The sequence below is a fragment of the Oncorhynchus kisutch genome, linkage group LG11, assembly GCF_002021735.2.
Source record: "Oncorhynchus kisutch isolate 150728-3 linkage group LG11, Okis_V2, whole genome shotgun sequence".
Lineage (NCBI taxonomy): Eukaryota > Metazoa > Chordata > Actinopteri > Salmoniformes > Salmonidae > Oncorhynchus > Oncorhynchus kisutch.
In genome coordinates, this window is record NC_034184.2 from 66,700,423 (window position 1) to 66,713,573 (window position 13,151).

At 40.2% G+C, this 13,151-nt stretch overlaps 2 protein-coding genes across 2 annotated transcripts in view; both read left to right on the forward strand.

Moving 5' to 3' along the window:
• The window catches only part of hecw1a (HECT, C2 and WW domain containing E3 ubiquitin protein ligase 1a), a 73,686-nt gene extending 69,979 nt beyond the window's left edge, over positions 1 to 3,707 (forward strand). The window contains exon 26 of the mRNA XM_031836139.1: positions 205 to 3,707. Within this exon, the coding sequence (XP_031691999.1) occupies positions 205 to 316 (112 nt within the window). The 3' untranslated portion in view covers positions 317 to 3,707. The remainder of the gene's footprint in view (positions 1 to 204) is intronic.
• Positions 3,708 to 10,955: 7,248 nt separating this feature from the next.
• LOC109899373 (serine/threonine-protein kinase 17A) overlaps positions 10,956 to 13,151 on the forward strand; it is a 43,832-nt gene continuing 41,636 nt past the window's right edge. The window contains exon 1 of the mRNA XM_031836140.1: positions 10,956 to 11,512. Within this exon, the coding sequence (XP_031692000.1) occupies positions 11,334 to 11,512 (179 nt within the window). The 5' untranslated portion in view covers positions 10,956 to 11,333. The remainder of the gene's footprint in view (positions 11,513 to 13,151) is intronic.

Genomic DNA, 13,151 nt, shown 5'->3' on the forward strand with positions numbered 1-13,151 from the left:
GCTTTCTCATGATTGGTGGAAGAGATAAACAATTTCCACGAGTCAGATTTACAGTTAACCACCTATATAGTGTATGTGGCCCATGCAAGAATAAAACCCACAACCCTGGACTTACGGTATGAACACATCATATGGGACGTTATTAATAGACCAATCATATCATATTGGGGTCTCATTCAGACTCGCTCCTCTCCTCTCTTTCAGGGCTCACACGTGCTTCAACCGCCTGGACCTTCCACCTTACCCCTCCTACACCATGCTGTATGAGAAACTACTGATTGCTGTGGAGGAGACCAGTACCTTTGGCCTGGAGTGAGACTAACCACTGGCACTGACCACTGACTGACTTCCTTTGGCACCCTACTAACAAACTTGGTTTATTTTTACGTACAAATATTAACTCTGGACAAATGGCATCCTCAGTTGTTGTTTTCTTACAATACGTACCTGAGGAGTGGTTTGAAAAAGAGGGATCAAACGTATTAAAACTTGCATGCACTGCATCACTCACCAGAGACATTGTACATAAACCAACATGTATGCAACAGTGAAGACCTTGGCTCCAGCCTGTTCTACGACCCCCCCCCCCCACACTTTGTCCACCTCATGGTCTCATCAGTTTAATCTTCCCCATAAGACTATTCCAGCTCCAAAGACTGAGGCTGACACTATGCAGGGGAGGGGCTTGCTCCACCGGCTGCCACCCACAGCCCGCCACCTCTGACATCAGAGGAAGTGACATCGGCGGTGACCCGCTAAAAATCGTAAGTCTCTCCAGACCTTAATCTTGTCCTATCAATCATCGCAGAGCATTTCCTGAAATCACCTTGACTCCCGACGACCATTCAGTGACAAGACCAAAACATTTTTTATTCCCATTGTTACATTTAAAAAGCATGTTTCATGCATGTTTCACCAATTGCTTTATCATCATAAGGGCATCACTGTTTTCCTCAGAGTGGATGAACAGGTGCTTTTTTAGGAATTCCTTCACTGTTCTGAGTCCATGGCCAGCCTGGGTGTACTTACTGCACACAGTTGTCTGAATCTCCCGCCCAAGAAAGTTACCAAACTATGCCTCCATGAGTTATTGCCTCTGTGACACCAGCTATGTGTTAATGAATCACACCTACTATTGGAGACGCCGATGCAGTGGTGCAATGGTTTTTGCCGCATCGTGGCAGTAGGAGGCTTATTAGAGTCACAGTTCCTGTACTGTGAGAGGAACTGTAGAGACCCAGGTGATGATGTAACTTGTACAAGGCTAAGATTAGAATGTGAAAGGCTAAGCTCTGAGAGTTCTCTTGTCAGCCTTGCAGTGTCATTGAGCTCACACCATAAATAATACCCTTGTCATTCGGACCATGGGCTTTGCAATTTAAGCCCAAACGCTGACTGGGAGATCTCAACCATAGAGGTAAATTCTGTACTGTGAGGCACTGTGCAACTTTGATGGAGTGTAACATCATGTTGAACATCCCTTTCTGTCCTGGTCTAGTGTTGACAATTAATCTTGGGGTCTCGCCCTTTGTTTTTAACATTTTCATTGAAAGGATGGACACTAAATGGCAGTTTCCAGAACACAGATTAGGCATAGTCCTATACCAGAGGTATTCAAAGTCAGAGGGAATTGCAGTCGTGTTTTTTTGGGGAGGTTGGCCAGAAAATGAGGATTGTATATTGCCTCAAAACGTTTTTTTGAGAAACATAATTAGAAAAATCTCATTTTATTAATTCAATTTATTATTTTGATAAAATATGAAAATATCATCAATTTAAGGTTATTTGTTTATGTAAAAATCGAAATTGACAGATTTTCAGGTTGCGTCATTAGATTTAGGGTGGGGTGGAGTCGCCAGAAATTCTGACAAAAGAAAAAAGGGGTCCCCGCTGAAAAAGTTTGAATACCGCGGTCTAGACTAAAAAGCTATTTCAATGAAGAGTCTCAATTGACTGTGCTTTTTAGTCCTGAACCAGTATTAATCGGTTTCAGGAAAAGCAGCCCTAAATGGCCCCTAGTTATACTGTAAAATACTGTAGATTGTCCATGATTGAAGCTACAGCTGTTGTACTATGATCATAGTATAATATTTGTATGGAAAGAACCAGGGCTACTACAAAAACAAAAAAAAAATTCAGGGAGCATAGAAGATTCTTGTTAGTTTTGTTTCATAAGTACTGTTGTTTTTTTTCTATCATGTTTTTATTTTTATTTTTTTGTCAAAGCGGTTGATGTAATATTATGGTTTCTCTTCAGGACCATAAGGTGGAAAACTAATTTGAATGTTTTGTTTGGTAAACATTGTCCAGTATTGTTTAGGTGTTTTTATAATGATGGCATAGGAATTGAAATGCTTTCAAAAACAGGACTTTTATGTGCCCCCCCCCCCCCCCCATGTGTACATAGTTTTTGTTACTTCTGCCTTCATTTAGTACCTTTTTTATATTTTTCATGATTTTGAATTGTATTTCAAAATGGCTTTGTTCATTTAGAATTTGTGGGGAAATGTTGGTGTTGTCTTCCTTCCCTTTGCACTGTAAATGTAACCTTGACCACTTTCTCTTTCGTCACTATCTGGCCAAGTTGCAAAGTCAGGAGCCCTGTCTAGTTCTATTCTTAAAATCAGATTTTAAACCTAACCGTGACTCTAACCTTATCCACACTGCTAACCTTATGCCTAACCCTAACCTTAAAAATGTTTTGTTTCATACATTTTTATGATATAGACAATTTTGCAGTTTGGCCATCTAGTGGGAACCCAATCTATCCATCTTCTATGTTGGTATTGACTGGTGAAAATTGTTGTTTATTCAAGTTGTTGACGTAGGAATTGCATCCTTAATGGTCGAAGACACAGAGAATGTCTGCATACCAAATGGTACCCTTTTCCCTATGTAGTGCACTACTTTTGACCAGGCCCTCTCAAAAGTTGTGCACTATATAGGGGTTGGGCAGCCATTTGGGACATACAAATGTGTCATGTAGAGAATAAGTCATTTTGTTTGAATTGTCTAGCATTGTATTTTTTAAAAATATGTAATTCAGTAGTCTATTTTGAATGGCTTTATGAAGAATTTTATCCATAGAATATCCTGGTCATCACTTGGTATGATCGATCCTATAATATGAGAATATTTATTAAATTAATATTGCTCTTAAATTATTCAATATTACCCTTAAATTATTCTAAATGATCTATGTACGTTGTTTAAGTGCATTAACTATTCAAATATTTAAGACCAGAGCTTGATCAGAGCATTCAAATAAATAATGCACCGATAATTCAATCTAACTGTACTACAGTTTGAGTACCTTATTTTTGTGATTAAAAAAAAATCTATATTTTTATTTGCCTATTTATTTTTCATGTTATATCCCCTTGGGAACAGCAAGGTAACAGTAGATCTTCCAATCATCAGTCAAAAACTGGCAGAAAGGTTGTGATATTGATTAGCATTAGCATCTATACCTTGTTGATATGACTTGATAAAAGGCTCCCTCTTATGGAAATTGGTACTTTGTCCTCTCCTTTTTAACTTTCCTTGTCCTGTAGGACTTTGTCTTTCAGAATTGTGACATTTTGAAAGACATGTTTCATGATCAAATTTGGTTTGATGACAGGTCACTAAATACTCAGGCTGTGCTTTCGCTCCATGTACTCATATCACTGTACACGAATGTCAATAAACAATCACTTTGTAATTAATCCTTTGTCTCTAGTCCCTTTGAATATGTTTGACCTCAATGTAGTGAAAGAGATGGATATTGGCAGAGCCACTTAAACCAAAATGCCAGTGGTACAAATGTTACCATAGTAGCTTCAGGATTAAAGAGCCTGATAAGGTAGAGGAATGTTTGAGACCTTGATAACTAGGCTCCTAATCTATAGAGCCCCAGTTGATGCGTCATAATAGCCATAAAACCTAGCGGTTTTACACGGAAATGGTTCCAATCTTTTTTTAACCATACATTTTTCCCATATGGGATCTTAGAACCACTTCAAATAAGGTATGTGTTTCGTGTAGGCGTACCCTGGCATGACGTTTTGATAACCATGTAAATGTCTCTCGGACAAGGGAACTTTTAGCAATATAATCATCTCTATTTACTCTCAGATTCAGAAATGCTAATTAGCATCAAAGTAGACAAGCTTCTGCAAGTCATCTCTAGCTGACACCTTTGCTGTCAACTAGCTACCTTGATCCAAAACAAAAGATCTATTGAACATTGTCATTTACTGTTCCATATTTTATCTTACTAATATTTGTTGGCTTATTTGTGCAGTTGGTCTTGTCTTGTACAGAATACTTTAAGGGCCTCCCAAGTGGCACAGTGGTCTGAGGCACTGCATCGCTGTGCTACTAGAGATTCTGGGTTCCAGGCTCTGTTGGAGCCGGCCGTGACCGGGAGACCCATGGGGCAGCGCACAATTGGCCCAACGTCGTCAAGGTTAGGGGAGGGTTTGGCCGACAGGGATGTCCTTGTCCCATCACGCACTAGCGACTCCTGTGGCAGTCCGGGGCACAGTGCACTGTGTTTGCTCCCACACATTGCTGCGGTTGGCTTCCGGGTTAAGTGGACATGGTGTCAAGAAGCAGTGCGGCTTGGTTGGGTTGTGTTTCGGAGGACGCACGGCTCTCGACCTTCGCCTCTCCTGAGTCCTTTCAGGAGTTGCAGTGATGAAACAAGACTGTAACTACCATTTGGATACCACGAAATTGGGCAGAAAACGGGGAAATATATATGTAAAAAAGCTAAAAGATATAGTATAAATAGAATACTTTACAATGTGCCATGAATACTAGGCTACCTACCTAGATGATATTAGCAACATACACTTATTTTACCAGATCCTTTTCTCTTTCAGCCGGTGGAGGTCTATATTTAATCTATATATAATTTTCTTAAATGATTGATTCATCAATGCCACAAACCTGGGACATCGACGAGCACAGTGTGAACTATTGTTACTATCCGAGAGAGCACAGATTCTTCTGCTTTTCCATTTTAGGAATTAGACCAACAAAAATAACACAAAATGTTAAACATTTTGGGTGGTTGAGTTACAAATAGAGAAACAACTGGATGTGTACGGTAGGTTTAATATAAAATAATAGATAATCTCCAGTAGAATGATGAATATACAGACTCAATACAAGGAAGCCATGCCTAAATAAAGCTATATCAACACCCTTGTCAATTGTTGGTCCATGTCGCTGCTGTCAATTGTGAGCAGCACATTTAATACTGCATTCAGTCCGAACCCCAGAATAAACAGGAGGACAGCATTACACAGCTGAAAAAAACAGCAAAAACAGTACACAACTCTTGTTACTGAGTCTAAATGTTATTAAATCATTGTGTGAAATAAGGGTTAGGTAGCTAGAGGGATGGATGGCCATGGAATAAATATAAAATGGGGTGCTGGTGTGCTTCTGCACCCATTTTAGGTCGTTGTCACAAATATCCGGCCCATGTCCAGTCATACTCTGGGTCTCAGTGTGTGTCCCTTGATGTCATTCCATCTCAGCATTCAAATCATGGTCATCGTGTTTCTGGTGAATCACGACATTAAAGACGATGAATGATCACAGCATTTCCACAGATTGAGCCATACACAATACAACTTCATCCTTGAGGACAGCATTTTGTTGACAACATAGTAGTTCACGCTGTCTACTGTGTGTGAATGATGGAAGAACCTTACCCCAGCTGTAGATCAATTTCAGTGTGTGTGGTCACTTCAACTGGTGTTGGGAACATTGGAGACTTGGGAAGCTTGCTCTCAAAGACAGTACCACACAGGCCAGTACAATAGTCTACACATGGATAGTAACCTAAAGGCACACACGGTACCAACCAATACTACTCACCCAACAGACAGAGCAGGTGTGTACCAGTGCTGCCTTGGCTGCATTCTTTTGGTCTGCAGCTACTCCCTTCTTCTTAGCAGCCACCACCACTGTAGTATCAGTCAACAAGTTAAACTTCAATTTGAGAGTGGAGCATGCGTTATATATACACAGTGCATTCGGAAAGTATTCAGACCCCTTGCCTTTTTCACCTTTTGTTACGTTACAGCCTTATTCTAAAATAGATTTTTTTTTTATATGAAATCCTCAGTCTAACCACAATACCTCATAATGACAAAGAGAAAATATTTTTTTTTCTTCAATCCCAGCTGCCATTATTATAAAAAAAACAGATACCTTATTTACATAAGTATTCAGACCCTTTGCTAGGAGACTCGAAATTGAGCTCAGGTGCATCCGGTTGCCATTGACCGTCCTTGAGATGTTTCTACATCTTAATTGGAGTCCACCTGTCGTAAATTCAATTGACTGGACATGATTTGGAAAGGCACACACCTACTACAGTGGGGCAAAAAAGTATTTAGTCAGCCACCAATTGTGCAAGTTCTCCCACTTAAAAAGATGAGAGAGGCCTGTAATTTTCATCATAGGTACACTTCAACTATGACAGACAAAATGAGGGAAAAAAATCCATAAAATCACATTGAAGGATTTTTTATGAATTTATTTGCAAATTATGGTGGAAAATAAGTATTTGGTCACCTACAAACAAGCAAGATTTCTGGCTCTCACAGACCTGTAACTTCTTCTTTAAGAGGCTCCTCTGTCCTCCACTCATTACCTGTATTAATGGCACCTGTTTGAACTTGTTATCAGTATAAAAGACACCTGTCCACAACCTCAAACAGTCACACTCCAAACTCCACTATGACCAAGACCAAAGAGCTGTCAAAGGACACCAGAAACAAAATTGTAGACCTGCACCAAGCTGGGAAGACTGAATCTGCAATAGGTAAGCAGCTTGGTTTGAAGAAATTAACTGTGAGAGCAATTATTAGGAAATGGAAGACATACAAGACCACTGATAATCTTGCTCGATCTGGGGCTCCATGCAAGATCTCACCCTGTGGGGTCAAAATGATCACAAGAACAGTGAGCAAAAATCCCAGAACCACACGGGGGACCTAGTGAATGACCTGCAGAGAGCTGGGACCAAAGTAACAAAGCCTACCATCAGTAACACACTACGCCGCCAGGGACTCAAATCCTGCAGTGCCAGACGTGTCCCCCTGCTTAAGCCAGTACATGTCCAGGCCCGTCTGAAGTTTGCTAGAGAGCATTTGGATGATCCCGAAGAAGATTGGGAGAATGTCATTTGGTGAGAACTTTTTGGTAAAAACTCAACTCGTCGTGTTTGGAGGACAAAGAATGCTGAGTTGCATCCAAAGAACACCATACCTACTGTGAAGCATGGGGGTGGAAACATCATGCTTTGGGGCTGTTTTTCTGCAAAGGGACCAGGACAACTGATCCGTGTAAAGGAAAGAATGAATGGGGCCATGTATCGTGAGATTTTGAGTGAAAACCTCCTTCTATCAGCAAGGGCATTGAAGATGAAACGTGGCTGGGTCTTTCAGCATGACAATGATCCCAAACACACCGCACGGGCAACGAAGGAGTGGCCTAGCCAGTCTCCAGATCTCAACCCCATAGAAAATCTTTGAAGGGAGTTGAAAGTGTGTGTTGCCCAGCAACAGCCCCAAAACATCACTGAGGAGATCTGCATGGAGGAATGGGCCAAAATACCAGCAACAGTGTGTGAAAACCTTGTGAAGACTTACAGAAAACATTTCACCTCTGTCATTGCCAACAAAGGGTATATAACAAAGTATTGAGATAAACTTTTGTTATTGACCAAATACTTATTTTCCACCATAATTTGCAAATAAATTCGTAAAAAATCCTACAATGTGATTTTCTGGATTTTATTTTTTCATTTTGTCTGTCATAGTTGAAGTGTACCTATGATGAAAATTACAGGCCTCTCTCATCTTTTTAAGTGGGAGAACTTGCACAATTGGTGGCTGACTAAATACTTTTTTGCCCCACTGTATATAAAAGGTCCCACAGTTGACAATGCAAGTCAGAGCAAAAACCAAGCCATGAGGTCGAAGGAATTGTCCGTAGAGCTCCGAGACAGTTTTGTGTCAAGGAAAAGATACTGGGGAAGGGTACCAAAACATTTCTGCAGCATTGAAGGTTCCCAAGAACACTCCATCATTCTTAAAAGGAAGATGTTATGGAACAACCAAGACTCTTCCTAGAGCTGGCCTCCAGGGAGAAGGGCCTTGGTCAGGTAGGTGGCCAAGAACCCGATGGTCACTCTGACAGTGCTCCAGAGTTCCTCTGTGGAGTTGGGAGAACCTTCCAGAAGGACAATCAGGCCTTTATGGTAGAGTGGCCAGACGGAAGCCACTCCTCAGTAAAAGGCACATGACAGTCCGCTTGGAGTTTGCCAAAAGGCTGGTCTGAGGAAACCAAGATTGAACTATTTGGCCTGAATGCCAAGCGTTACATCTAGAGGAAACCTGGCACCATCCCTACAGTGAAGCATGGTGGTGCCAGCATCATCCTGTGGGGATATTTTTCACCGGCAGGGACTGGGAGACTAGTCAGGATTGAGGGAAAGATGAACGGAGCAAAGTAAAGAGAGATCCTTGATGAAAACCTACTCCAGAGCGCTCTGGACCTCAAACTGGGGCGAAGGTTCACCTTCCAACAGGACATTGACCCTAAGCACACAGCCAAGACAATGCAGGAGTGCCTTCGGGACAGGTCTCTGAATGTCCTTGAGTGGCCCAGCCAGAGCTCGGACTTGAACCGGTTCAAATATCTTTGGAGAGACCTGAAAATAGCTCTGCAGCAACGCTCCATATCCAACCTGACAGAGCTTAAGAGAATATGCAGAAAAGAATGGGAGAAACTCCCCAAATACAGGTGTGCTGAGCTTGTAGCGTCACATCTCCAGATCTGAATGGAAGACGTTTGTGTAAGCTTTTGTTCCAGCCCAACTCAAACCTGATTATAAATTATAGCCTATCGCCTTGATTTGCTTTGTTGATTATTTTCGTCAGATGTTAGAGCTGGGCTGGGACAAAACTGTTCACACACTCCTGCGCTCCAGGACCTCCTGCAATGACAAACAGGACAAAGCAGGAGAATGGTGCTCTAGATTGAAACAGTTTACCGAGTTGAAGGTGATAAGATTTAGGCATACCAGTTGGTTATAGAATAGAGAAGGTGCAAATAAGGTTTTTAATTTGGCATCAATAACATGGCAGTAATTTTACCTCAAAAACAAATGTGTGAATACCAAATAATTTAAAACCCACCATAGCAAGTAAGACTAAATAAGGTTACATAACCTTGCCTACTAGCTACACTAATGATCTGCTGTTCAGGGGGAAACAGCAAACAGATCAATGTCTTCCCGCAGTAAAGTAACCACACTGCTTGACTCAAGAGATAAGAGCTAATCAGTCCATCTCTGAAACCTCTCAAAAAGCCAGAACAAAATAATACAGCTAGCTAGGTAGCTACAAGTCAAGTATTAGGCTAACATTACTTGAAGTAGGCTCCTCACCCACATACACAAAGATACCTAACAAATAACGCCTAAATTCACCATCTTAGCTAGCTAGTGAACTAGAAAGATAAACTGTTGGTTTATAAAAGCCAAAGAAAGCTAAACTTTTTATAAACTTATCATGCATTTAAATGGCTAGACAAATAGACGGCTAATGTAGCCATAGCCAGGCTAATGTTGCTAACCATGAGCTAGCTAGATACCAGGTATTGTGTACAGTAAATAAACAATTTTGCCAATTTATTTATTACTAAATTTAGCTAACATTAGTTAATCCAGCAATCCTTAACTTGGCCTCGATTCAGCAATCTCGTCTCATCATGTCACTGGTGTGTGACGGGAAGTTTGAGACAGGCATTTGTAGATGTGTCATAGCGACATTAGCAGCTAATTAGGATTTCATTTTGGGGGATAAATACATTATTGATAAAAGTCACTTTTTTATTTTATTTAAAAAAATAAAAGTCACCTTGTCCAAGAGAGATTTACATGGTTATCAAAACGTTATGCCAGGGTAAACCTACCCCAAACACAGCCCTTATTTGATGTCTAAAATCCCGTATGGGATAAATAAATGGTGGGGAAATTATTAGAAACATTGTTTGACCGCAAGGTTTTATGGGTATTCTGACCAGTACTGTGGTACTACATACCACTCACCAGCAACAAACAGCACAGTGCAGCATAAGTGCTCTATTACTCAGTGCAAGAGGCGTCACTACAGTCCCTGGTTCGAATCCAGGCCCGGCGTCGTTCGGGTTTGGCCACGGTAAGCCGTCATTGTGAATAAGAAATGTGTTCTTAACTGAGTTGCCTAGTTAAATAAAGGTTACATTTACTACCAGCACCACTGTTACTACAGTAAGTGCACTTCTGCACTACTATCCTTCACCAGAAGAGGGAGAATTTGATTCTCTGCACTCTAATATACACTGCAGATTCTACAAAATACATGTTCTGCTATGCAAACCCACTCACTCAGGTGCAAGCCTTTAGTTAAAATAGACAAAAAGACACCATATAATCTATTGTTTTTAATGTGTTGTGGTGGGTGTGTTTCTGTAGGGTATTGGAGGGTGGAGGGAACATAACAGTTGTTTCCATTGCAAGATGAACAATAAAGTATTCCATTATATTATACTCTATTTTCTTCTATTATTCTAATGACTCTCACTGGTTAATGTGCCCAAATGTTACTATGAAACAATACTATGAAAATGGATACAGGTTAGACAAGGTTAATGTAAAGTCCCAATCAATTGATTATATTAGTTATTATCTTACTGGGAATTATCCCTTTCTCATTGAGCTAACGGTAGTGCTGTGTCCGATTAGTTAGGATATTTAAAGCAAATTTAACTTAATTGAATAAGACTCATGGCACTGGTACTGCGCCAACTGTTGGCTGATCTTATTTATGTGGAGAGCCTTCCCCCTGCTTGTAGTAAAGTAGCATGCGCCACCCTATTTGGTCAAATTACTTGTCAATCAAGAGTGTTACCATAGTGACAGAGAGCAAAGTGTCTGACTGGTAAACTTGTATTCATCCGTTGTTCATACTGATGAGCGAGCGAAGTTAGTACAGATCGCCTGGTTACAAACATTTAGTGGAGTTGAAAATATTGATACATTGTTGCGCCCTTCGACATAATTTAATTGAACATGAAAGTAACAGTTCTCTCATTTGAAATATCCGTGAGGCATGCGGTCTTATTTTATCACTCCTAAAAGCAGCGAAGTACTGCTAATTTTGTGGTCACTTTGTAGGCAACGTTTACTAGCCATCTATTAGCTAGGGAAGTTTGGTTGCAGTAGCTGTTAGGTTTGTTTAAAAGTGACAGGAGATAACAAGCTGTAAAACCGAATCGACGCGATGATTCCTGAATATAGTCCCCGGACCAGCGAGACAAGAAGCCGTACGCGTTGCCACTATGGTCAGGCAGCCGAACCAAACCAGAACCGATGTGGGCTACTCTCCGAAATCAAAACTCCTATCAAGAATGAACTATTCACTGACCACTACACCATCATTCCGGGCAAAGAACTTGGCAGGTACTATACGTGCTTAATTAATAATTACTGGGGTAATACAGGGGGGCATCTATCCATCCAGTTTGTCAAGTTGTCTGTGAGTTTGTCTGTCAGCCTGAATAACGTTTTTGCTTACTATGACTGTTTCCATACTTGTGAAAATATAGAAAATATAATACAGGAAAATGTTCAATTTCTAGATTAATTCATATTCAAATATCACGGTTTTGGCCTTTCGTACTGCCACATCTCCATCCCTGCTGTCATTATGTAGACATTTGTCTGCACCACAAGTTCACCTTTAATTGAATTTACATTTAATGAAACGTTGTGGGATGTTGTCCAGCAGTTAAAAGTTGCAACATGTATTTTGGATTGTGCACATCAGTGTAAGCTAATGCAAATCCTTTCAATGGATTCCCCAATGTCGCAGTGCACTTGGTTGGAACCAAACAATGATTGGTGCACTCCAATGTTCTCCCATGAATACATGGTCCCAGCTGCCAAATCATGCTTCCATTGTTTGTTGTTGTTTGGTTTGAGAATGCTGAAGTATGCATGGCTGCTATAGTAGTGGGCTTGCATTTTCTCCACAGCAAAGGTCACTCAAGTCCAGTGGTGTAAAGTACTTAAGTAAAAATACTTTAAAGTACAACTTGAGTTGTTTTTTGGGGGGTATCTGCACTTTACTTTACTATTTTATCATTTTTACTACTTTTACTTCACTACATTCCTAAATAAAATAATGTACTTTTTACTCCATACATTTTCCCTGACACCCAAAAGTACTTGTTACATTTTGAATGCTTAGTAGGACAGGAAAATGGTCCAATTCACGCACTTATCCCTGGTCATCCTGACTGCCTTTTGATCTGGCAGACTCACTAAAGACATGCTTGGTAAATGATGTTGGAGTGTGCCCCAGGCTATCCTTAAAGAAAAATAATAATAAAATTGTTTGTCAGGTTTCTCAATATAATGAATTTGAAATGATTTATTTTTAAAATGTTGATACTTAAGTACATTTTAGCAATTCCATTTACTTTTGATACTTAAGTATATTTAAAACCAAATACTTTTATGCTTTTACTCAAGTAGTATTTTACTGTGTGCATTTCACTTTTACCTGAGTGATTTTCGAAGCCATCTTTACTTTTACTCAAGTATGACAGTGTTGTACTTTTTCCACCACTGCTCAAGTCATATCTTTGATGAGTGTTTGAACTGCAATGTGGGCGGCCACACCTTGTGATGTGCCTGCTAAATCTTAAAGTAAGCAGATGGGTTCTGTAATGAAACATTCAAGAGCTTTTTCTCCCTCTGTTTTCAGGCAGTCAGGAACACATCATAACAATTACAGTACTAATGAATGCATTTTACAAACACACTATTGGTCTTTTTTTACTTAAGTATCTACATTTCTCTAAGCATTGGCCTATGACTTGACACAGAGCCATTGCCAAATTGTCTTCAGTTGTAGCTGTGACTTAGATGCATCACCCTCCATGTTGTAAAGTTTGATGAAACACATGATAATTACAGCATAGCCTGCATACACTACTGTGCCCTTTCCACTCAGCGACGGCAATAAAAATACATCAAGACTTTGTCATTGGTGCTATGAAACTCCAAACTTCACCCCCGAATTAGGGTAAATCCA